This window comes from Osmerus mordax, chromosome 7, assembly GCF_038355195.1.
Source record: "Osmerus mordax isolate fOsmMor3 chromosome 7, fOsmMor3.pri, whole genome shotgun sequence".
Classification (NCBI taxonomy): Eukaryota; Metazoa; Chordata; class Actinopteri; order Osmeriformes; family Osmeridae; genus Osmerus; species Osmerus mordax.
The window spans coordinates 14,306,934-14,333,474 of record NC_090056.1 but is presented as its reverse complement, the minus strand read 5'-3'; the positions used below and the strand labels follow the sequence as shown (position 1 = coordinate 14,333,474).

Genomic DNA, 26,541 nt, shown 5'->3' with positions numbered 1-26,541 from the left:
CTGTCTCTGTTTAGAATGATTTATGGCTTGAAAGCAACAGATTTCAGTGACGCCATGTCTCCCACTGACTAGTCTGTCTCCAAATATGGTGAAGAGATTATCATTGGCCTAAAGAATATAAATCGACATCCCAATACAAACTAATACAAGTTTAAAAAAGAGTTTAAAAAAAAGAAGCCTCCTCGCAGTTGCTCTCCAAAACATTGTAATGAGACTGTGTCCTTCCTGTCTGACCCCTGTGCTGCCCTTCTATAGGTCAGACCCTCAGGAAGAGGAGCGTCCTCAGAGCCACAGCCTATCCAACTCCAAGCTGGGGGTCCGGGGGCTGGAGGACGAAGAGGAGGAGGCAGAGGGTGATGATGAGGAAGAGGAGGAAGGCAGCCTGACGGAGAAGTCTCAAGATGAGGTGCCAGAGTCCCCCTCCCCGGTCGCCATGACGACAGGGGCGTATGAGGAGGAGGATGAGGAGGAGCAAGAGGCCGCTCCACTGGCCATGAGCTACGAACACACCCGCAGGTAGGCACTGAAACGACTGGGGAGCCTCATCCCTCACCACACCTGGTCTGTAGTCACAACCCCTACCACATTTACACAAACACATAAGCACAACCCAAACCACCCAACCACAACCACTGCATTCCAGTGGCAACACAGCATCACAACCACACTTCTATAAGCACACCTGCTCAGTCACGCCTTACACCAGCTTTTTTCCCGTTCCAACTAACCCAACTAATTTGATATAATATTACAAGCAAACCTGTCTGTCTGCTTGCCTGTCTTTCTGTATGTCTGTCTTTCCATCTGTCTGTCATAAGTCACAGGAATTTGGCCCTCTTGCCAAAGCTTCAGAAGTGAAGCCTTTTGGTGTTGATTCCCTTTGGTGCAGAGAGCCAGATTCATCCATGATAGGGCAAATGATGATGCATGGTCTGGATGTTCTGATGACATATCTGTGTCTGTACCACACAGATGAGCAGTGTGTGGTTTTAGTGTTCACTTCGACGTGTAGAACTAAGCAGTGGTTTATTGTTTGTGGTATAGAGAGAGGGACAGGATGAAAATGACACATCTGTAAGTCAGCTCTCCCTTCCAAACCACTTTTCCAGCGCACTCATCCGTTCATTTCCCATGCATGTGCCACCATACTCCATCCATCCAGGTATGAGACGAGTACTTGGCTGGGCTAACTTGAGGTCAACTCCCTCCCTCCCCCTACTCTCTCTTCTATTTGCTCTTTTTCGTTCCCACCTCTCTCCCTTCCTCCTCCTCCTCCTCCTCCACCTCCTCCACCCTTCCCCATTCATCTCTCTATCCTACCCGATCCCCTCCTCCCTTCCTATCCTACCCATTCTCCTTTACCCTGTTCCATCCTCCGTGCCACCCCTCCATCCTCCCCTGGTGTGCAGGTGTATAGAGGAGGAGGGCTCCCTGTTGGACCTGGAGGGCCTCCCCAGCTTCCCCAAGGGCCTGGAGGCGCTACGTAAGGCCAGCGAGGAGCCCCCTTTTGACGTTAAAGACATATTTAACACCTCGCTAGAGTCGGAGGCTTTGAAAGAAACGCTGTACAGGCAGGCTAAAACCCAGGTATGTGACCAACTCTGGAGTAACCATGGAGACTAAGAGTAAGAGAGGAGGACAGAAAGAGAAAAAAAGAAGATGGAAAATGGCTCTTAGGTCCAATTTATGTAGATTTGTTATTTGAGAAAGTGGGTTGACACACTAGAGTCCAGTTAGAGCTAGAGGATGTATCTTGTGTTGTCCCTGCTGTTGTGCAGTACTCAGCAGTTCACCTGTCAACATGCTCTCCCTTCACTTACCCACTAACTGAAGTATAAACTCAAACTTTCAACTCTGAAATCAATATTAAACTTTGAAACTAACGTTGTCAAGCCACTGAAGTTCTTGTCATTGCTGCCTTGCATGCAAAGACTTCAAAAGCAACTCTGAGAGAAAATCTTTTGAGGTTCACCTTTTATTAGATGGTGACGGTTAGGATTTCTTGGGTAACATTTCTGTTCTGGATTCTCTCTTCTAGGCTTATGCAATGATGCTGTCTCTGTCAGAGAACAACCCTTTGCACGCATCCTCCCAGAACTCTCTGGACGCATGGCTGGGCATGGGGAGCGGTCCGTCAGAGACGAGCAGCTTTCACCCACTCAACCACATCTAGGAGAGAGAGATGGAGGAAAGGAGGCAAGGAGGCGAGGAGCAGGGGAGAGTAGTAACACAATGAAGAGAACCAGAGACTGAGAAAAAAAAGACAAAGAGGCTGGAAGATGGAAGAGAATTCAACATTACACACTTTTATGCCCGAGAAGACAGGACTTGTGCAGGGGAGCGTGTGTTTGTGTGTATGCGTGTGTGTGTTTGTTTGTGAGATTATGTCTGTGTGTGTGTGACGGGCCTCACAGATTGACAGACTCTCGTAGAGAGCTAGCACTGCCCAGCCCCAGTAGATGTGAAGGACATGAACACACACATCTCAACCAGCTGTGCTGTTCTCCAACTCCAATCTACAAAACCCACTCAGTCACTATGGAGCCCTATGGAAGACATTCACATGGACGGTCAATTATGAGTGTTTCACCCAGAGACTATGTCTAAATCCACACAGTCTACCACAACAACACCCAGTTAGAAAATATTTGGAATGTGTTTACTGCATGTCCATGGGGTAGTGCTCTTTCAACAGGTGGAAGGAGCAACAATAGCCACATAGTGGGCGTGTACTAGTGAGTCGCATAAACCCCTTGTTATGTCTCATTTCTTCATGCTCTTCATTCCTGTTTCAACTATAGCTACAGAATAAATTATGTCACAATACAATACATTCTGGGTTTTGTTACGTAGTACCAGACGATGTATATGGCTGATTTTAAATGATAATGTTATAATGATACCCATTTACACAATGTTTGTTGCAGAGGACAAATTCTCAGTTTTAAAAAGTTGTCCAGTTTGATTGAGTTATCGGATGACAAATTAGGTTGGAATGACATTTCTTACTCGGTTGTTCATGCTATTTGTTAATTTTATTTTCCATTTCATGTTTTTTTTTCCTTTTTTTTCTTTGTTAAAACAGTATTGTTTCTTTTAGGCACTTCTGTGCTAAAATGTTAATATAATTATTTTTAGTGAAGGACCAAATTGTATGATATTGTTGTATGATGTACAAAATAACCTAGACGTTCATAGCAAGAGTGGTATGTGCCAAATAACCCATAGAAAATGTTTTGTTTTCTGACAATCATTTCTTTTTCAAGGGGTTTGCATTGCTGTCATAGTCGTTTTGTTGTTATTACCCTCTTATGTATTTGATTTCAAGAGTGTGTGTATTCATTTATTTATTTTGGTTTTGTCCTAATTGGAGAAGAGTGACAAATGAAAGAAAAAAAAAGTCATTTTATCCCTCTTGTTGCTGAAGGAATGAACATCAAACAAGACATGATTGAGATTCTGAATCTTTGGTTTTGGCTGTGTTTGTGTATAGAGCAGTGTGCCAAAATGGAAACAACCCACAAAATCACCTGTTTAATTTATAGTGACAGTATAGTTCAAGGTAGTTTAAATCATGTTTTGAAATGTTGTGTCTTTTGTAAGGTTTGGTTTGTCTTGCTTCAGTTTAACCATTTCAAGCAGTATGCTTAGTGTTTTGTGTTCAAAATGGTTGAAGTCTTACAGCTGCAATTTTAGGCAGCCTTCCCAATTGTCAGGTGACTTGGCCGCCGGGGCATTGTATTTTTTTTTTTATTACTAATCAAAAGTTTTGTAGGCAAATCTATGTCTTACAACTAAGATAGAGATCTCACTAAATTACTTTAACATCAAAATCCCTTTTGCATCAAATCCTACTGCAGAAGTTATTCTACTTTTAAATGCAAATATTCTTTATCAATTCAAATGCCTAGTGGTATATAGTGTTGACTCAAGACATTTTATCTTAACTCAGAAGCAATGGACAATTCGTCATTTTTTTCATTGTTAGAATGTTTATCTGGGATTTGGCCTTAACTATGGTTGATTCAGATCAGAGAGTGGTTTTAGTATCTGTCAGGGGGTTTAAGACCCAATACTTGAACTGTGAAAGCAGCAACTCAATAGTCCAGTACACCCAGCATCTTTGATAAATACACACAATGTATAGGTCTTACAGAACCCAAGCATTATGACACTCATTAAGACAACTAAGATCAAATCAACCTTTGGCTAAATTGCCTGGGTGAGTGTCTATGCTCCTGAAAGACCCAAAACATGTCTGATAATGTGTCCAAGAGCATTGAGAAGTGTATTTATTAAATCTATCTTCTTCAATTTCAGATTTTTGATGATTACCTATCACCTTGTCACCCCATCTTTTGGGGACCATTTCCCAAAATGGATCCTAATGTAGAGATGGCACTTATAATATGAATATTCATGTGATAGTAACCTGCCATGTGTTCTGTAGCCTTGGCTTAGGTGTATTACTACTTTCAGGACAAGACATTATAATGTATGTTCAGGCCAGCACTTAAACACATGGGTCCAAATATCAAACTCTGTATGGTCTCTGAAGCAAGGTGGGAATTTTCAAGACTGCTTTTAGGTGGAATGGTCAACTTACAGTCAAAATGACTTTTGAAAAAAAAAAAAAAAAAAACATTAACTGAAGCACTGTAATTTTCATTTTTGACAGCAGATGGCAGGGTTATGCTAGTCTTGCTGTGTTGTTCCAGGGGTCTCTCTTTTATACTCTACTAAATGGGGACTCACAATTAACACATTGTTTTGCAATACATGATTGTTAACTGCAAAGCCTGGGGTTACTAAATATTTAGGTATACTATGTATGGAGTAATTCATGTCATGTACTACTGTAAAAGTGCGCGCTGTCGGTTGTAGAATATTGGATTCACATTTGAGTAAAATATCCCATTACCAATGTTTCAGAGGATGCTGGCAGAAGTTCACAAACTGATAACTTTAGAACATGGTTGCTGTTCTTTCCCCAATGTTACATGATAAAGTTTAAAAAAAAGAATATGGTTTCTTTTTAACTGTATAGTATTTTAAAAAGAAATATGTTGCATATGTCTGAAAAATTCATTGAAAAAATATGGGTTTAAATGGATGGTGCTCGTTTCGTTTGAACCTGAGTTGTATATCGCCTCTGTTATGTTTATTGAGACAAAAAAAGAAAAAGATATTGTGCATGACGTGTTTAGCAGTCATAATGGTCCATTTGTGAAACGTGTATCTTAAATTTAAAAAAATAAATAAAAATAATGAATCCGTAGATGCACTTATTGTACATGTGGTTAGGTTAGTAGATTTGACTTCAAGTCCTTGACTGCCTTACTAATGTATTGGGCAGGTGGTTCTGATATACAGGAAATTTGTGGGAGAGACATAATAAAAAAATTAAAGGATTGTAGAATAATATTGAACAATTCTTAAATTGCAGTTCTTTTGATGCTTGTGATTATTGAAGATGTACTTTAGAGAAATGTCATGGAAAAGATATGATTCTGATGTTAATTCTGTAGAATAGAAATGTATACCAAATGTAATCTTTCCAATGCTATGAAGAATTTATACATGAAATTGATATGCAATAAAACCTGTGTGCTTTTTACATGACATGTCCTTTGGAATTTGTAAAATAATGATGGACCTCATTTACCTTTACTCATAATAATTGTCATTCAATGCTCACATGGTAGCCATGTAATGAAAACACCCAATCCACTTGTCTTATATGACCTAATTACATTTCTTGAGTAAATGGGCACTGACACTTGGAAGAAGAGCACCATCACATGGCTGACCCTTATGATAAGACCACCATCTTGTTGTTAAAAGATTCTACAAAAAAAAGTTTTGTAATTTTAATAGTTTAATAATACTGTATTTACTATATATTTTTTCACACATTGTTTACCCTCACTTCCACTTTTTGCAATAGCAATTAGAGAGACCGTATAAGGAAGTTAATTATTAAAATAATACATCTTTGTAGCCTTTATGTTAGGGAAAGCTCAAATGTTTGACCAAAATGTTCAATCACTGGGCTGGATATAGACATTCCCATGCGCATTTGCCAGGAATCCTTTTTGAACATCTCCCAAATAGCTATGGGTGATCAGGAATGTCTCTATTCTCAGTCATGTCAAAACCGCTAACTCCAGTGTAATAACAATGTAACAACAGTGTAATAACAACATAATAACAGTGTATCAACAGTGTAATAACAGTGTAATCCCAGGATAAGAAGTAGAAAGAACAGTTATTTGTGTATAAAAATTAAGGAGTGAAAGAAAAAGTTATCAGAAAAATGTATTGTGAAGTAAAGTACTAAAATATATACTTAAGTACAGTAACAAAGTATTTGTACTTTGTTACTTCCCATTTCTGGTTACCATTAACCTATTAATAATTAAATAGTACATTTTCTACAATAGCCAAAACAATAGCAATCAAGATATCGTAGGCTCTATTGCTTGCAATATTGAATCAACATTAGCTATTACCAGAACGGCTCTGGCCATAACAATCTAACAGGTTGTGCCTTTAAGAAAATAAATCGAAGAAGGGGGAAGTGAGGCAGGGGTACTTCCTTGTCCACGCCACTATCAAAACATTGTGCGCAATGATCCATCCTAAACGTGCCGACTTTCTCTGAATCTTCATCGTATTTTACAGGATATATCCTGTAAAATACTGTATTAGGACATCTTTTCTGCTGTGTTTACTACAGGCCACTTTGCACTATGCTTCAGTTGAACGACACAGTGGAGCCGGAGAGTCCGGGTGCTGCAGTTCTGCACCCAGCGGAGACTGAGGATGGGGTCGAGGTTGCCTTCACGCCACCGGGGGCCGGAGGAAGCCTTGGATATGGTTCCTCCGTGGCATGCTGCTCCCCCTTACAAACACTGACGCCTTTTCATGTTCATAACCCCACAATGCAAGCGAAAGTGAAGGACTATTTCGTCTTTAGGGTAAGTGTTCGTCCCCAACGTTGCCAATATTATCATACGTTATAATAAGCCAGTAAGAACGCTTATTTAGCTTATCTAGCTAGCTTGCGGCTTGAGACGATGTGCACCAGCTGCAATCACGACATTTTATGAGAGAACCACTTGTCTTATATAGTGTGTAGTTATTAGTTGTTTTGGATCACACAATTATTAGTTGATTACTCAAATGATATATGCTGCAACAACCTACCAGCTTTTTTATATTGCAGCCTGGTACCATTGAACAGGCAGTGAGTGACATCCGGACAGTGGCGCTGCCTTCAGAAGATGGAGAGGTATTGAGCGTGTGGCTTCTGACGGAGTGAGTCACAGACTAGTCGCTGTCATCTTCTTACTTGATCTCATTGTTGCACCCTAAAAGCGCTCTAGTTTAAGATCGTGTACCTCGTAGATGGTTCGTGTTTACATTATGCACTCTTGTGACTTTTCTGACAGCAGATGGCACAAGATTAAGCTAATTTATTTTCATTTTTAAAGCTTGACTAAATAAAGTTGGAAAAGTAAAAAAAAATATTTGTGATAATATTTGCTTAACTACATTGCATACAATATCCTCAACAAAAATGTTGTTCATTGTTTCTTTTAGAGTAGATCATTGGAACAATGAAAAGGAGAGGCTGGTTCTCATAACTGACAGGTAAGCCTGAATTTCTACTACTATTAGAATCCAACGTTTAAAGTAGAACAGGGCCTTTGTGTCCTATTAGCATGCACACCCACCACTGTAGCTTTAATAAATGTTGTCAAGTACAAGAATGCACTCTAGAGATTGCTCATAGTTATCCACCCACTTAAGGCTGGCCATGGCTAAATAACAACCTGTTGTATAAAACACAGCCTTTTTGTAGGTTGTGGTTTTTTTAAGTTTAAAAGTTATGACATCAGTTCTGCTGGGTTCTCACTCTGCAGGTCGCTGTTGGTGTGCAAGTATGACTTCATCAACCTGGTGTGTCAGCAGGTCATAAGGATCTCCCTCAATGCTGTAGACACCATTTCAGTGGGAGAGTTTGAGTTCCCGCCCAAATCCCTCAACAAGTAAGGCCCTGATAAATAATCTGGTGGTGGTTAACGCCCTTCTTAAAGCATCAATATGAATGACCCTAAAGTAGATTCGCTATGTATGTGTGTGGAGGTGAGTTTGTTGCATCTAATGAACATGCCTGAGAAACCTAACCTTTACAAGATTACGGCAAGCAGACTTGAACAGTAGCATGGGACTTGCATGTTGCCTTCACAACAAAGTGAGCCTTACCGTCCTGTAAATGTTCCTGGTTCCACAGGAGAGAGGGCTATGGGATTCGTGTCCAGTGGGACAAGCGTCCACGTCCCTCATTCATGAACCGCTGGAACCCCTGGTCCACAGACATGCCCTACTGTACCTTCACTGAGCACCCCATGGCCCATGCTGATGAGAAGGTGGCCTCTCTCTGCCAGGTACACACTTCTGATCATAGGGCCATAGAGTGTTTGGATAACCCAGATACTTTGTTTCTACGAACACAGAGCTTAAATTGTACTGTCGCATATGATTACCAAGAACAATAAAGTGCGATGTATTGTTGTTAATGGAACAAGGCTCTCCTTTATTCCAGTTGGATAACTTCCGGACCCAGCTGGTACAAGCAGTGAAGAAGGCCCACAAGGAGTTCCCCATCCCTGGGCGAGCCAATGGGGTCCTGATCCTGGAGAGACCCCTCCTTATTGAGACCTACCTGGGCATCATGTCCTTTATCAACAACGAGGCCAAGCTGGGCTACTCGATGACTCGGGGAAAGATTGGCTTTTAACAACATTCAGGGAGCTCTTTCTTCACTGCAGTATGAGGCTCATTGTGTGTGTTGCTCTCGTGTGATGCCCATTACCCCTCTTTGCTCCTTATGCTAGTGTCAAACCGTATTAGAGAGTGGTTGGGTCAGCCTGGCACCTTTGCGTAAAAGTGTCACACACCACTGTCAAGTCATGTCCGCTGGTCTGTCTCCACTCTGCATAGTGAATTATTTTCATATGTTTTCCCATCATGTTGGTTCTAGGCAGGGGGTACTGTGATGGTCACTTTCAGTATTTGTGTGCTTGGGAAACATTGCTGAGTGCACAGCGTTATGCACTTCTTGCCATACTGAATGCTAAATGGACAAAGCTTACTTGACTGATGCTTCTAGGTTGATCAGTGAGTGAATGGGTACCTAGGTTATTACAATACATCTAGGATCAGGTCTGTTTCTGCAGGAGTCAGGAGGGAAACTTGCTAAAGGGGTCATTTAAAACTGCTTAATTTCTCATAGAACCAAGCGGGTGGTTTTAGAACTTTTGCCTGCATACGGGCACTGACGTCTTGGCAGATTTGTATGTGACAATACGATTTGACTGTGTGAATAGGCCGATATTGTTTTCTGCATGAAAAAGTCCCAAATATTTTTGGTGTAATATACAGAGAAGATACTGAGTTGTGACGTCAAGTAATGCTTACATTTTGCCAGTTGCTTTTAACACAATCATAAAACAATATAGTCAGCCCTCTGAATTGAATGCAGTCTATCTGCTGCTGTTCAAACAAATGTTCCAGAGCCGTTTCTGTTAGGTTCTGCTATGATAGGGTGGCGCTTATGATTAAGAAGTGAGATTGGGTTCACGCTTACACATTTAACATTACAATGACAAGTATATTCAGGGTAAGCTTGACCTTTGACACGGAATACACTTTTGAATTTATGATGGATAAAAATGAAGGCATAAGGAAGGGGTGTACAAGCCTGATAGGCCGATCTAACCCATCTATCTGTTTACAAGAGTTGCATCTGGATTATGAAGTTTGAAACTGTGATGTGCCACCTGCTTCAACAGTACTGTATGCTGTTTGTGCTACCAAAGGTGAAAGGATATCACGCTTAACCTCTTAATTACGTTGTCTGTTAAAAGGCCTTTTTAATGATCTTAACTTGTTCTGCATGTTTTAAATATTGAGGTTGCATGAAGTCTCTTTCTCAACAAAATTTGGGACTGGTAACAATTATTTACTAGTTCCTTGCCTATATTGTAACAGTGACTCTATGCACATCTGAATAACATTTGATAAAAGAATAGCCAGAAAATATTTACGCCTGTGTTTTCAGTCTTGAGTCACTTTAAAGAGCTACTGTAAAATGTGTCAATGCTTTTGGTTTTTGACATTTATCTGTATGGAGTATCCACTTAACTATTATTCCTCAAAAGTTTGCTAAAAGAAAAAACAAGTGCAATTCTAAACTATTTTTGTTTTGGTTTCTTTTCTTAATGGCTTGATCAAGGTCAATGTTCATTTTTAGACTACAGATTGACAAAATGAAGTTTCATTCTGCACAATATCGTAAATTGCTATTTAAACACATTAAAACATCTTGATAGGGAGCCTTCTGAGTTTGGCTGGTTGTTTGTCGTCAACACAGAACGCAGAGGTCGTCTCCAGAAAAGAACACAGTAGGCTGTCAGTCCTAAAATGAATAGTCACAGCAATGTTTATTTAGAAAAATATGGATTCTATCTCTAGACTTACATATTTACAAGGTAACGCCAAAATACTTATGTATACTTATGTAAAATATATAATTTCTAACATTGAAACCATACTGAAAAATGTAATCAGTGATTTAATGAGCTTCTTGACATACTAGTCTAATCTACAGTTTGTTCTGGTCCTCACAGTGAACAAGAATTGGATTTTAGCTGTAGCAGGAGATAAACGAAACAGACAAACAGTACAGTGTTTTGGTAGCCAGCAGAAGACTGCCGTTCAGATTTGGGTACATCTTCAAGTGCTAATGCTCCTGCTCTGGTCCCGTGTGTGTGTATCACTTGTCCTCGTCTGTCTCCATGTAGCACACACACAGGTTATCTTTTCCCAGGAGGATTAAGGAGTCGCCACTGCAGTGCCAACTTAAAGACTGAACCTGGAAACCACCTGTTAACCAAACCAACATAGACAGGCTGAGTTGAATATCTACAATTGCTGAGCCACACGCTAGGAACTGCACACGACATATAGATTTTCACTCTTACCTAATGGCATGGAAATCATAATTTACTCCTAGATAACTGACCAGGTTACAAAACCAGCTTGGTATAATAACAATGAGTTACCTTCAGCTGGTACTTGTACAGAGACACACCCTGCAGGGGACCAGAGGTAGAGCTTGGCGTTGCCAGTGCAGAGCACCAGTCGGGGGCGGCAGGGGTCCCACTGGAAACAGCGCACTGCTGACGTCTGTTCCAGTACAGCGAGGAGACTCAGCTTCTGCATGTCCCATATCCAGACCACACTGGCCATGCTGTCTACAGAGGTAGGGCACACACATAATAATAAACAGAAATTGTTTTTGAAATAGATGTTATCCAAGCATATTCAATGCCAAAGAAAGCACAGCCTATACTGCCATCTTTAGAAATCACACTAGTAAAAGAAAAAAAATGTGCGCTATGTGACTGGCCTGCAAATCCCTGGGATCAACAGTGAGTGTGGTATTTTCTCTAACACATGCCAAGGGACACTTGGCACCCAGCTAAACTGAAAATGTTTCGGAATGTACTTTCCTTTTTAATACAACTTTTGTCAGAGTATCCTGGACTGACCTAATCTTGTCGTTTTGAAAAACCAAGCTGGTGCGTGGCCATGTTGACATTTAGACCAAGGTTCATTGAGAAGAGAATGTAATAAAGATCTGTTAAGATTCCCACAAACGTCCCTGTACCAGACACTGACTTAACATTTATGGACAAAGGTATTGGGACACCTACACATTACACCTACAGGAGCTTTTATGAAATCCCATTCTAAATCCATAGGCAATAATACTGCCATACATTCTTACAGCAGAGTTCCTCAAATGTATTCAAGTTGAACCTGTACCATTCTTGGTTGCTAGGTAGCAGTTGTCTGAGCTGAAAGCCATGGATGAGATCCCTATTTTAGGATTAGCCCGGTCAGGGTCCGGTTTGACCACTGGGATCTGGACCGGCAGTGGAAAAATCTCATCTGTGACAGGGAGGGAGAGAAGGAGTTCATAAGAAGCATATGGATACAAACATCCAGAGGTCTTTACATTAAACTGACTTAAACCCCTGGATCCAGGAAACAAACATGTTGTGGCTTACATTTGCTCTGGGTGTTGAAAAGGGTGCTTCCTACAGTGATATGTTGGATGGAAATGTCCTCATTCCCAACCACTGGCCTCCTCTCTACTTCCTTATAAACCACCTGACAACAAAACAAGTCAAAAGTCATTTTCTCATTTGTGCATGGAGCAACACTGAAATGTTAGCCTATTTGTCAGCAAAGTGAATATGGTGACTCAAGTTTACTTTTCTCCAACTAGGGTTTCACTACAGTAGGGTACACAGAGTACTCACAGCTTTTGTGTTGTTGATGCTGGCAGGGTGATCAAATTCTGTGATTTTCTTCCAGGTGATGTGATTCAGTATGCGTACCTTTGCAGATATGACCAAAATCACTGTTAAACTTCACATCAACGGTCAAGTTGCTCATCTTAAATTTCTTCATGTTTGATATTATGTCAAAGAAATCTGAATATCGATTCTTCAACTTGAACAGGTGGTCTGACCTTCTCGTCATAGCTTCCAATGGCCAGGAACTGGCTGCTGGGGCTCCAGGTCAAAGTCTTGATGCCCAGTGACCACTCATACGCACTGTAGGTGGACAGAAGGCGACCGTCCAACGAATACAGCAACACCTTATACTAAAGAAACACATGTGAGACACAAAGGGATTCAAACAGCAAATCCTGAGGTTAAGATATGCTGCAGTCTTCCTGGTTCACAACCCCCTCCAGGATCTGTAGAGAAAGCTTACCTCGAGACAGCTGTCCCACACAGCCAACACACAGCCATTAGGAGACCACTCCACCCCTGCCAGATCCTGGGTCTCCGTCTCAAAGTGCTGTAACAGACAGTCAATTACATTTGTCAGGAAAAACGTCAACTTTCAGCTCGGACCACTTCCCTTCATGAGTCACACGTCCTCTATAACCCACCCTGAGTAGGTGCCAGTCATCACACACAAACACGCTGATGTAGTCTTTACAGTCACGGCGCTCCGCAAGGGCCATATAACAGCCGTCCCTACTGAAGTCCATCTCTGGAATGGAAAGACAAATGGATGGTAAAAATAAACAATAAATACATCAAAAATAAACAGCTAGAGGGGGTCAATTGTAGTCTTTCAGTGTTCGACTAACTTTCTTTTTATTCAGTTTTGAAAACCACAAGAAGTACGGCACTGCTTGGGCCTCCTGAGTATTCAATGCGAAATTACCACAATGGTCTCAAAATGAACTTCAAAACAAGGCATCAGGTTGTTTCATTCTTTTCAGTCAGCAGACACAGATCTTGGGTTCTGACCTAAGACCATTTTCCATCATCATGTGATAAACAATGTTTGAACTGCTCTTATAACCTTGCTGTGAAGACAACAATGATCTAGGACAGGCCGAACCCAATGTCAATATCAGCCAACCGTAGGCCTATCAACTCAGGAGCAAGTGGTTAGTATTACTTGATTATTTATAATGTCCAATGATGTTTAGGTCAAACAGGGGCAAGTGTTATATCTGATCTGCTGGCGAGTGACTGGGGAGCCAAAGACAATCATTTCACCACTTGATGACAGGTAGGTTATGACCAGCATGCACCATTTACTGAAGAGAGACACAGCTGTCAACCCAATAGCCATAGTTTGGCTGACAATCCAGGGCCGGCCCTAAGGTCAAAGGACAGAGTTGGACATGATTCACTATCCTCTGTGTCAGATGGCACGGCACTCACCCCAGGTCCTCTTGCTGTTACCAACACACTTGCATACGTGCACACACAAAATAAACACATCTCAAACTCACCCTTCTGACATGCCTTTGGGTACTTGATGTAAGACACAGCTTTGGTGCTCAGGGACCAGACGGTAACTCTCAGCTGTTGTGGAAGGGAAGAAAAAACAACTGTAACTCATCCCTGAGTGAAAGTACAGGACTGTATGCCAAGCAGCGAGCACAGGACATAAATACATCAAAGACTGGCATAGCAAACAGTCATCTTTGATCTCTGATCAGTTTTTAATACCCATGATGCTTCACGGGGCACTGGGACAGTGTGATAACAACTGCATCCTCTCTTGAACGGAACCGCCTCTCCTCTCCCTGTCCTGGGGGACACAGGCTCCCAGTCAGGGTAGGGCTCTGTAAGGGGAGTACTAATGCGATGAGTGTCAACCTCCGGGACTAGGCGCCAACAGCGGCCTATTAATAAGAGCTCAATCAGCCGGCCAACTAATGAGGCCGCTGAGAGCTCCTCAAGGCCTTCCGCTGGTGCATCAGCTCAGGTTCATCCAGCCACCCACGGGCCCTTCGCTCTGATCAAGGCCCCAGCACCCGATCGTAAGGAGGTTAATGTCTGAGAGGAGACAATCATGATGGATGAGAGGTTGTTGTGTAAAGCACTAATTTGACCAATCACTAGTAATGCCAGGCAAGGGCATTTTGTATGTGTGTGTGGGGTGTCATTATACCTCCAGAGGGAATGAATCCATGAGGAAGATAAGAAATGAACACTCCTTTTACTGATTTAATGACTGAGAAATAAGGATCTCTACTTGTAGTATGATCATTTTACAATTTAAAAAGCTAGTAGCTCAAATTAGTTAACGTAATGTTGGAAAGTTGGCAGCAGGGGCTGCAGTTTGCAGGCCTTCAGCTGGGCTTCAGATCCACAGCACGTGTACATTTCCAGTCAGTCATGTACTTCACCTGAACATGTTTCCAACTGAACGCATAGCATGACAGGCAGCACACAGTCCAACATCTGACCAAGGAACATAACCTACATCTTGCCCTTCAGGAAACAAAGAGCACAAACTGTTGAACAACACTGAGGACATGGGCAGGAACCACATGGCTCCATTTCACACTACTTTGCAGCTCTTGCCAAGAACCACATGGTTTGCATTGCAGTATGTACTGTAAAACCAAATCACTTGAACCACTTGTAACAAGGGCGTGTGTTGAATGGTTTAAGTGTCCTAAATGGACCGACAGCTTCCCAAAGTCAATAAGAATAATTTAGATCTAGATACCAAAACCTCTATTCAACAGCAAGCCTGTTAAACCCTCTTGAAAAAGGTCCAACACAGTAGTTATTGTAAGCGATCCAAATAACAACACAGACCACCACAACCATGTTCACTGCATTAAATGTGAGGCCTTCATATCTTCTTTTACAACCTAGTAAGCCAATATAATGTGCGTGCATACAGTGTTCCCAACCCCGTCTTATCATGCTATGAATGTTAAGGCTATGAAAATACTGAACTAAACTGGTCTTGACTGTTGGCCAAGACAGTTGCATGGCTTCATACACAAGAAATTGGGTTTAACAGAGACGTGACAAATCTAAGGGATGAACATCTTCTAAGTGTTAACTGTAATTGAGACTATCAGCCACTGTGTGGCTTTGAAGATTGTGGCTTGTGGTGTGCAATGGCAAAACCACACTAGCCGAACACATCACAATAGAAAGAGACTTGATAAAACTATCTATTAACCGACAGTATATTACCATGGTAAAATGCCTAATTGGGCATTTCAGACTATGTCTGACCTGACATCCATCATTCACCCGGAGTTTGAACTGTCCACACTCCTGTTGTACCCAGACATCCTGTGGTGAGCCCCATGTAATTGCACCCACTAACACACTTCCTAGACACGACCCCCTATCCACAGCTCCATGGTAACTGGTCAACAGAGCTCAAACACACTTCTTGGATGCCTTGTGCCCACCATATGGGGGAACAGGGCCCCCCAAGTCATATTGTGGGCTAACTTTAAACTGGGTGGAGGGAGCCTTAAGGAAAATAAGTGAGAAATGCTTCTCCATCTTGCTTGGTGGCATGTTAGCATGGGAGCTCTGAAGCTGGTAAAACTACACCTTAGCTGCAACCCCCACAGAAGTGTGAGTAGCAGACAGGGGTTGTCTCTAAAGCCGGCTTGGGGAGACAGGATGTTTCAAGAGTGCACTAAACAGCTGCTGTTTGTTTATCAGAAAACAAGAACTGTCAAAAGTGGCCTACAACTGTCAAAAGTGGCCAACTGCCAAAAGTGACCTACTATGCTTGACCATCTACAGTCAGGATGTTATCCACAGACAAATCTTGAGAGTTTGAAAAGTCCATGCCTCCTTCCTAAGACAAATGATGCAGGGGAAGTCCCAGAGCGACCCATGGCCTAGAGTTTCATGCTGCTCAAACGATGTGGTTCGTGAGATTAACATGCCACACAATGGAGGAACATTCCCAACACTGGTCACTGAGAAGATAACAGCTGATAAAAAGGTTCTGGCACTGAATAATCACAACAAAACAGTGTCTCTACGCAAGGTAGTGTTGGTTATGCTGAACCAATGTTTACACGGCCCTATCAGCAAACAAAAAGGACATAAGCATTCCACATCGAAAGCCATATCAAACCAATATAGCCCATTTCTCCTGTTACAGCAATATCATCCTTGCTTGGATATGGGGACAGTGCACCCCAGACACTTTTGCTGAGGTCCCGAGGGAGCTTCCTACAGTCACAGTTCTCGACGCCCACTTTCCAACAATGCCAGGCGTTAGTGAGGTCCAGCATCACCAGCCAAGCACGACAACCTGATCCCAACAATGTAAAAACCATTAGAGAGGTATAACATTCAACACTGTCCTTGGGTGGATTTTTTCCACCCTTATTTCATGGTCGCTCAGTTGGTAAGGTGGATTAGCATAGATGTGGCCAGCATAGTGCTAGGCCCAGGGATCAGGAGGGAATTCAAACGTGGACTTTTGTGAATCCAGTTTGAAATACTTTCGAGAGAAGCTAACTAATAAACCTAAATGAAAGCCATACATCCCAATCCATTTCAAAAGGTCAGAGGAAACACCTCAGAAATGTATGCATTTTTCAGATATGGAGTCCACGTCAAGCAAACAGCCTAGTTCAAGACCAATATGTTGTCACAAATGATATGAATCCAACTGTTTCGTAAAGGCTTGAGGACAATATTTATATAGATATACAGCACACTGCATAGCAGCAGTGTCAGTTACACTGATACTGAGGCTCGCTACTCAGTGGGACCTGAGTTGGCTCTCAAACATGAGTTGGCACGGGCCTCTCTGTGGAGATTAATGTAAATCCATCTTGTCGTCTAGCACTGTCAGCTGTGAACTGACAAATTACACCAGTATCAAAACAGTCAGTAGATATTCGGTTCATGGCGGAAGAAAAGCAAACACACACAAACACACTCACACAATCAGTGCACCACACAGGCAGCTGTCCTTAAAACAAGTTAATATAGAAGCCTGTTTATGAGGGATCTGAAACTGAACCCTGACATAGACACCCGTCTGGCACGGCCTTAATGAAATCTTGGGAAGGGTGAAGGTAAGGTCAGCAGGTCCCCTGGCTATTGAACAGGCATCTTCCAAATTTCTGGTAAAACAGCGTGGCAGCCCGAAATGACAAAATTGTCAATTTCTCAATCGGGGCCACATTTCATAATTGGCTTATATTGACAAGCTGCTGAACATTGTCTCATCTCTTTTGAACCAATAGTAAGATCTTTAGTATGTCCTTGAGCATTATTGCATAGAACATTCCCATGCAGTACATCACTTTCTCATTCCCTGCTACAGTAGACTATGCAGACAGATTCCTCCTGTGGAAGGAGACAGACAGGGGGAGCCTTCATTCTATTCCTGTTTTTGTTGAAGATGCAGACACAAAGCAGACATGCCACAGACATTTGCACTCCCTGCTCCGTCCTACAGGCCAGACACAGTTACTCTGTGGGCCTTGACACCTGTCAGTGATTCCTGGAGTCAGATTCAGGACAGTAAGGGCCTGCTGTGGCATGGTGCCCAAGTCGTAATCCACACAGGCGAGTACTGCTCACACATACATCAACCGGATACCTACTTACTGACAAATATGCCCACAACAAGCAAGACGGCTGCCCTTTGAATGACAGGAAGTAGTGTTCAGCTGTATAGCAAATATACTCATTGCACCTCTAACTAGGTGTTATGGCAGCATAACACCTTTTTGCATATTTTATTAGCATACTGCATCACAAAAAATAAGACCTAGGCCTAGCCTTCACACACACACCATACAAGACTGAATTAAATGCCAATGTCAAAGTGAATTTTGTATTTTATTTTGTGAATATTATAGATAGGGATGCACCTAAATGAAAACAATGTTTGGGTATAATTGTATTAATATGAGACTTTTTAATCGGCACTGTACCCCCCACCTCTTGACATTTCTTCTGAACCAACACTGCATATGAAAATTTGATCAAAAAACTTTGAAGTATTTCCACACCGCTGAAATGATTGCCATTGTTTTAAATATTTATGTAAAATGACCTGAGATGAAAAAGGACAGTCTAATGGGTGTGCATTATGTAAGGATAATTCACGGATTGTTTGAGCTTAGTAAGTCACATGACAAATATTAAAACAATATAAAAATGTGAGATGAAAATAGACCATGGGTGTCCTACATGTGTCATTGTTACTGGGCTAGCTAGAACCAGTTTTGAAAGTTTTAGGAGTAATGGATAAAGAGCTATTGACATACTTACAACTTGTAACTTTGTTGGTCCCTAACTGCCTAACTGTTCCCTGTTAGCGAACGTAAGGAAAACTATTGTGGACTATCTGTAGAATATCCAACCTGAACTAACTTGACTTCGGTCCTGTGATAATGACTACATTGAACGAGGGAAATCTGAATCTTTTTTTTTCTCTTTTGGCCTAAAACTCAATTTTCAGCTGACATTTTTGCCAGCGGAAATGTTGGTGCATCCCTAATTATAGAAAACTAAAAGGCAGTACTATGGTACTGGGCTGGACACATTTGGCTGGTGGGAGTTGAGGAAGGCTCTGGTGTCTGGCTATTTTCAGGTCTCCTTCCTTGTGGGCCAGCAACAGTTGACACCAGACAGACAGACATACATACAGTTATAAAACACACACACACACACACACACACTTGGTGACTCCACACTTACATGGAACTCTGTGGTGTTGAGAATGTGACGTCCATCTGGGCTCCAGCGTGAGGAGACTAGACCGATTGAGCCCTCGTCAATCTTACAGTGCCAGTCCGGCTGCTCCAGAGACCACACCTGAAGATAGCGAGACAGAAGAGAGAAGGGGAAGAACACCAGACTTGATAACTGCCCTGGGCCCAACATCAATCACTGCTAACTGCAACAAAACAGAATTAGGCAACATGAAGGACTGGCGCTGGTTACCTCTACAAAGGTAAGGTGCCTGTAGAGACAAGGGTTTGTAGTGTAATGGATTTCAAGACACACTTTAAAGTAACATGCTATTCCACTTTCATTTAAAAACTTGTTTAAAGCTCATGGTAAACAACAGTAGAACAAAAATCTCAAAAGATGAAAATCCATGTCCAAAACGATTTAGCTTGTGACAAACTGAGCAAGCCAATAGTACAATCACTGTGCAATACATGTCAGTATGTTTTCAACAATTCAGTTACTTGATTATTAACTAAAAGACAACAACTCAACTGTAGTTAATTAACACATACCTGTACCAGTCCCCTCTTGTACATGGCACAGAGAATGAAAAGAGAGTCAGAGGACCACTCCATGTGGACAATCTGATCAAGGCAGGTGTAAAGGTGAAGGATCTGTAATGTGTTTACATCTCGGACAACCAATCTGTACTGCACACAGGTGGCCTATTGGAATACAGTGAAGAGTCAGGCAGGCACAAGAACAAACTGGACCTATCAGATAGATACTGTAAGATTAAAGATATTCAGAGATATGTAATGTATTCATAGACTGCATGGAGATGCATAGACTAGGCTATACTGTTTGTCCCCTGTCTGCATGGATGCAAATGTGAATGTAAGTATAGCCTATTCAATATTACACATGAAAATAAGTATTTATTGGCACTGGGTTTACTTATGAGACATCTTGTGACTCACCAAGTAGTTTCCATCTGGTGAAACTCTGCACAGTTGATTAGATTGTTTGAAAACCTCTGAGAAATTCATATTGGAAGCACCAACTGCACAATCACTGTAATAAATACAATATAAAATATACACAAATGACAGGATTAAGACTACCAACAAATCCGGTTTATCTAAAAACAAGATATCATGCTGCTGTGGCCACTGAACTGGCCCTTGAAAATTATATCTGCGGGTACAAACTGGCCGTTGGCTTTGCTTTGTGAATCCATTACTGCCTACAATATCAGCTTCCCTGACAACGGCGCTTACGGCGATTCTTTTGTGTAAGTTGTAGTTTAACAATGTGAACACGTGGTGGCGTCAACTGGCCATTAATGAATAAACTAAAAACGGAAAGCAGTTTGAATAAGAATATGCTATAATGTAATATTAAGCGAACTTAACCTTGGTTACATTTCAATTGCACGTGACATATTGTACGATGCCTAACCTCACACATTGGAGCAACAGATTGTTCGATTCACCTGTTACAGTACCCAGCCAACGTTAGTTATCTAGCTAGTTGAAACCGCTAGTAACTAGCTCTAACTACTGCTAAATATAAATACATCCAAACTAAATAGGAAGTTGAACGTTACTAGTACAATTAGACGCTCTGAAAGTATATAAACTAAAATGTTCCACTTCCAGATAGCTAGCTTTATTGCCCTGTGTGGAACGGTTAGGCTAGCTAGTCTAGCTGACTGTACTTGGAGTTACAAGCAGATAGTTTACTATTGATCCTCATTTAATTACCTTAGTGTAACAGTCTGTCATTCAAAGACCATGCAATGTGCTCCACTGTCAGCAATACGAAGACAGTCTTCGGAAAACTTTTTCGTTCTCACATGCTATTGACTTAGCTGGTAGCCAGAATGGATGTTTTGTTGGCATGGACAGATGAGGTAGACCGCCATCCAATCAGTATCTGCATACAACTTGCTGGGAAATGTAGTTCAATATTCCTTTGCGATAACGTAAGGCAGGCTCAATGTGGTTTTATAAGTGTCAGGCTAGTATAAAATAGTAGGCTTATATAGATTTATTTAATTTATCATATTTGAGAACCAATGTATTAATGGAGAGTAGTCTACTAATTGTTATTCAATAATGTTGGTTTATTAAGTTGCTAAATGGTTTAGCACAAAGGGCAGGAATATCTCGTAATATATTTCGGAGAAAAAACTATTCTCAGATCAAATTTTCGAATAGATCCTACACTGTCAAGATAGATAGCTATTCGCTTCCATCAGCCCCCCAGTGAGTTGGAAGAAATGTTTCCCGCTTGTGTGCGCCCAGACCGCGGCTAACGCCTCCTCCTGTCACCCTTGCTTCCCCCAACCCAACCTTTTATCTCAACACAATCTCTCTAAAGGTAGCTAGTGCACTACCCTGGAATAAAACGAAAAGTTTTTCAATCCATTATCATCTGGTGATTTTCCTCAAAAGGTAAATAATTTCCCTATAGACAAGTCGATGACGTCCTTTCTAACCTGAATATTATTTTATAAAGTAGCCACCTGATTTGCATTGGATGGACATAAATGTTTACAGGAATACTTGAAGGATTGGGTTCTGATTTGGAACGATTTCAATCTGGATTACGATTATTTAGGTTGGTAAGTACTATTTTACTTCATATCTTTACCTATCGGAGTATGAGAGAACAATTGAAATAGGCTAGATTTAGGCTGCCTAAATATGTTATGAACAGCAATTAATTCAGTTCTACAGGCCCATCTGGCAAATATTGTTCTTCATGATGGCAAAAATTGAGGCTTTGTTAAATATGTTTAGCCTAATTTGACAAATTGTTAACAATACTTAGCCTATTATCTCTCCTGTGACTACCCAATAAAAATAAAAATTAAGAAAATAATTGCTGCAATTCTGAAAAAAAATCAAATTTAGCTAGATAATATTTTGTAAATAAGGAGTCTAATGATTTCAAATGAGTTCTTTTCTGAAGAACCTACTGGTTCTCTTTGAATTCTGCTCTATTTTCTAGTCTTGTCAGTAATCTAATAAATCAATTCTCAACTCCAAATTGTCTGGTACAGGTCAGAGTACAGTGATAGTTGCAAGAAAATGTTTTGCAATGTCTCATAACAATTGATTATTGGTCAATAATATGCCTTTAAAAGGGAACTAACTGTAACTAACTGTAGGCTAATCATAATAATAGATTTGACTATTAATAGCAATACAATGGAAATGTTATTATCACACTGCAACCTACTGCTGTTATTTTAAAAGTCAGTTTGTATAAATATTTGCATAGCAAATAGGCCAATGAAAAGTAGAGCTATAGCATATTCTCATATAACCTATAGATATGCAGAAAATATCGTCTGATTGTTCTAAAAATTGCAGGTGCACTGCACTGAAGTGTTTACCCATGATTTTACATCATTTACATGTCAAAGTTCCTAAATCAATTTTCATTTTAGACATATGCAGTGGACTTTGCAAAATGAAATTAATTTAGATATTCGCTCAACACGGGACGATTCTAATCTCAAGGGAAACTGATGACCCGCGGGAATTGTGTGTCGTTGTCATGGGTGTTGCTACCCGAGCGTGGAAATAGGTGAATAAAAATCAGTAGCTATATCAACAAGCAATAAGCAATATGTTAAGATGATTTTATATAGGCTATGGGTTAAGGCCCACTTATTCCCCTTCGCCTATGACACTATGTATAGCATGTGATAAACTTGAGTTATTTTGGTGCATTATTTCAATGCTGATTAGCTGATTGCAGGATTTTGTCTTACACTGGTGTGCTAGGATAATAGAAATAGCCTACATTTAATTTGACATTTAAAAATGATCCGAATGAAATCATTAGGGCCTAACTATTCATTAGGGCCTAACTAACTAAACAGTTTTCTATTATTTTTTATTTTCTCATGCCGTTTAAGCCTATGCATGGTACACTAGGCTAATGCTGATATGCCTAAACGTGAACAGAAATATTCAGGTTGTCCTTGGGTTTAAAGCTGTGACAATGTGAGTAGACTTTCCATGATTGGCTGAAACAAGGCTGATAGGCTATATCATTTTTGCGCATAGAATGCACGACCACCACCACCCACCATAAGGTTGTAGGCCAACTGTAACCTAGTTATAGGCTCATTATGTTCTCGAGGCGGCAGCTATCACAAGCGAAGCGGGAACCATAATATGGTCGCATCAGGTTCACCTGCTCTTTCGCTAACGCATGACATTTGAAGTTGATGTGTTATTAAGAAGAAACGTCGTCTTGTATTTCGAAACATCAGCACATCTACTTTCCAACTCTGCAAACCCACGAACCTTTGCCACAGTTTTCTTTTCATACCTACAATGGTGTTGCTAAGGAGATGTGACGCTTCATAGTGCGCAATGGTACATAACAAGCTTAGTGGCAGGACGCACTGTCCGATGACAGAGGACTTTTTGTTCTATGAGTTGAAGACGGTATTGAAAAGCCTGAAATCTTTGTAGGAACATATTGCGGTAAAACGTTGTCTCGTGGTCTTTTATTTATCAACTCATCATTTCGCTGTTTGTTTTGCAATTTGGTGTCCAACGGCAGGCCTAATGGTAAACAGATTCTGTAAAAAAAAAAAAAAAATCAATACTTGCTGATGACCCTGCAAAAATGCTAACATTTTTAGTTGGTCTTACAGTACAAAACATAAAACAAGTCTTGTATTACTGCGTAAAAGTTTGACTTTTGTTTTATTCATTGTGGTTTTGATGTGTTCAACTAGGCCTAATCACTTGTATAGTTGTCGCTTATAGCCCATCTTTCGTTTGCTCCCCTGATATGTGATTATTGTTAAAAAAAATATATATAACGAACTATAAGGATACATTTTTGTCTGGCAGTGCTCGGGGGAAGGAATGCGTCTCATTTCAGCCATAATGCCACAAGAGGGAGGTGCACAGTCAAACAAAAATAATTAAGCCTACTGGCGTGTTTAGCTTTCCTACCAAGTGATTCGCAGCCCACACCAAGTGTGTAATAGAGACTGGAACCATATCCCTGTAAAAGGAAAGATAGTTTGAGGTAGTATGTTTGCCACGTGGCTTGCACATCCCTCTTGGGGTGAGAGGATGATGAGGAGGATAGGGCAGGTCCAGGCACGCCCAGACCCATGACACTCCTGTGCCAGCTCACTGCGCCCATACCCGGTGTGATCACACCTGGAAGTCAAAGTGTGTGTGTGCATGTACACTATTGATAATGTTGATAACCCTCTGTGCAATCCAACCCAGACAAAGACAAAGATGAATACAAAATTACGATATAGAAAAAAAAGGGGGGGGGGGGGGGTGGAAAAATAGAAAATGTCAGATAACTAAATTCTGCATAATTAAGTATTTATAAATGTGTGTGTTTCACAGAGTGATCTACCCTTCGGTGGATTACCCTTCTGTTAAGATGTCCCAGTCAACCACTGCTGATGAGGGAAGCTCATTTGAGCACCTGTGGAGCAGCTTGTGAGTTTTGTCCTTCTCTTTACCTCGGTGGGTGATGGAGGCTTTCTGAAAGTTGGTGCTTGATCAGATTATAAAGTATCGTTGTTGACCCCTGTACAGGGAACCAGACAGCACCTACTTTGAACTCCCCCCTGGTAGTCACCCAGGGGACCGCTCGGCCCCCTCCACAAGTGTGCCCAACAACCGCTCGGAGGTCTGCATGGACGTCTACCATATGAGGGACATGAACGACAATGTCATGGTAGGAATACAACTCACTTTTATTGTCCAGTTGTCTGTCAAATTTATTCTATTTGTATTTAATTCAATGCCATCTTTAAAAACCCTTTACATTAATACTCATTATTTCATTCATATGTAATTATTGCAAATTATTGTAATTTAGAACATAGGCATGTTCAACAAAGATTAATTGGCCAGGAAGTGTCCATGGTTCTTCCATCCCTGGTTAGACACAGCTCTGTGTTCCCTCCAGAGTAGTAGAGATTCCCTCCTGGTTTCCCTCTCCTCCGTAGACTTTTCCCTCCCTGGCTGCTGGGAGGTGAGTGGTCTGGGATTAGGGGGAGGTTAACACTTTAATTAGAGACCAACCCAAAATCCCAGAACACACATCACCTGCTGCTCCACCATCTGTAGAACGGGTGGAGAAGAAGTGTGTGTGTGTGTGTGTGTGAGAGAGAGAGAGAGAGAGAGAGAGAGAGAGAGAGAGAGAGAGAGAGAGAGAGAGAGAGATTGTAAATCCAATGCAGTTCTACAGATCTACTTAAAGTTTGCCATGGAGTGAAGAACTAGTAATATTAATATACAATCATTGAATTCAATTAAAACAAGGGATTGTTAACGTATGTCTGCAATTGTGTCTGCTTTGATAACTTAATTAAGGACTACAGTTGCTGTTTGTTCATTATATTTTCAATAAAATCTGAAAATATGTTATCTGTCCAATCTAGAAGTCAATGTAACTCAAATTAAATGCAGACTTTACCGATCCCCCTCTGATCTTTAAAATTGGTACAGTCCAATATATCATCGGGCAAGCCTGGGCCTGCCTTGCTGGTTAATGAATAGTCATGAGAAAAAAAGGGAGGTCCAAGATTTGTTGTTAGATGCAGGACTAGTTGACAGGGCCCAGTCAGGGGCTGAAACTAGTGGAAGAGAATCAGACTTTTTCAAACCCATCTATCACATCTATCCACTGGGAGGACCATATGGAGCTGAAACCTTGACCGTGCATGCGGTCTAGAATAATGAACAAACTGACCAAACATCACTACTAGTCAGCTCCTAGTCTAATGACGGCCGGATGAGGCCAGCACCTCTGGCAGCCTCTCCCTCCCTGCAGGACACCTAAGATGCTGTACATTAGTGACCCCACACAGCACTTCAGCACGGTAGGTGGACGTTACCTTTGACAAGTAACTCATAGTCATTTACCTTTTAATTAAATACAGATGTTGTTTGTGGTGCATTTCTGTATGGGAAGTTCAGGTTTTGTTGTGTCGACTGTTTGCAATAATGACATGCTTAGTTAGAACAGGTGGATTGGCTTTTGGCTCTTAGAAAAATGGATTTGTTTGTGATTGGCTGGATGGAACATGTAGTAAGAGGTCGGCAAAAGGTCAAGTCCAAATGCAAAAAATTTTGTGCATACTGTAGACCTTGATAGATTGTCCTTCAATTAAATGTAATTGTATTGTATTTCTCAAATATGAATTATATTGCCTTTCTTTTGTGGTGTAAAAACAAAATGACACTATGAACAACCTTTGGGGAATATACTTCCATGTTCTTAAAAAAGGATAGTATTCTGATTTATTTTTTATTATTATTGCTCCATTCATACATAGTGACAATTCCAACCTGTTGATTTCCTCTTAACAAGTGTTTGCCAATTTATAATTATTTGAATTCTGATTGGCACTGATGAATGATACCATGGGTTGTCATGTTAT

At 41.0% G+C, this 26,541-nt stretch overlaps 4 protein-coding genes across 5 annotated transcripts in view; 3 read left to right on the top strand and 1 right to left on the bottom strand.

Annotated features, from left to right (window-relative positions):
• prdm16 (PR domain containing 16) overlaps positions 1-2,173 on the top strand; it is a 73,449-nt gene extending 71,276 nt beyond the window's left edge. Inside the window, exons 14-16 of one of the 2 annotated variants that reach the window (XM_067239851.1) lie at positions 256-516; positions 1,410-1,587; positions 2,096-2,173. In XM_067239851.1, the coding sequence (XP_067095952.1) occupies positions 256-516; positions 1,410-1,587; positions 2,096-2,173 (517 nt within the window). Of the gene's footprint in view, positions 1-255; positions 517-1,409; positions 1,588-2,038 lie in introns of both variants that reach the window. The other variant, XM_067239850.1, reaches the window with a different exon arrangement.
• A 4,438-nt stretch (positions 2,174-6,611) lies between these two features.
• Positions 6,612-8,931, top strand: tprg1l (tumor protein p63 regulated 1-like). Its single transcript, XM_067239997.1, has 6 exons — positions 6,612-6,980; positions 7,229-7,320; positions 7,606-7,656; positions 7,929-8,054; positions 8,300-8,453; positions 8,612-8,931. Exons 1-6 carry the CDS (start codon positions 6,753-6,755, stop codon positions 8,804-8,806), a joined length of 846 nt encoding a protein of 281 aa, XP_067096098.1. The 5' UTR covers positions 6,612-6,752; the 3' UTR covers positions 8,807-8,931.
• A 1,554-nt stretch (positions 8,932-10,485) lies between these two features.
• On the bottom strand, positions 10,486-20,963 carry wrap73 (WD repeat containing, antisense to TP73). Its single transcript, XM_067239158.1, has 13 exons — positions 20,855-20,963; positions 20,069-20,162; positions 19,661-19,813; positions 19,113-19,229; positions 13,901-13,973; positions 13,040-13,143; positions 12,859-12,945; positions 12,611-12,745; positions 12,399-12,476; positions 12,144-12,246; positions 11,899-12,024; positions 11,133-11,324; positions 10,486-10,953 (listed from the first exon to the last, which is right to left on the bottom strand). The coding sequence occupies exons 2-13, from the start codon at positions 20,135-20,137 to the stop codon at positions 10,844-10,846; spliced, it is 1,347 nt and encodes a 448-aa protein (XP_067095259.1). The 5' UTR covers positions 20,138-20,162; positions 20,855-20,963; the 3' UTR covers positions 10,486-10,843.
• Positions 19,129-26,541, top strand: part of tp73 (tumor protein p73) — a 24,354-nt gene continuing 16,941 nt past the window's right edge. The window contains exons 1-3 of the mRNA XM_067239155.1: positions 19,129-19,368; positions 24,494-24,589; positions 24,689-24,830. Of these exons, the coding sequence (XP_067095256.1) occupies positions 19,337-19,368; positions 24,494-24,589; positions 24,689-24,830 (270 nt within the window). The 5' untranslated portion in view covers positions 19,129-19,336. The remainder of the gene's footprint in view (positions 19,369-24,493; positions 24,590-24,688; positions 24,831-26,541) is intronic.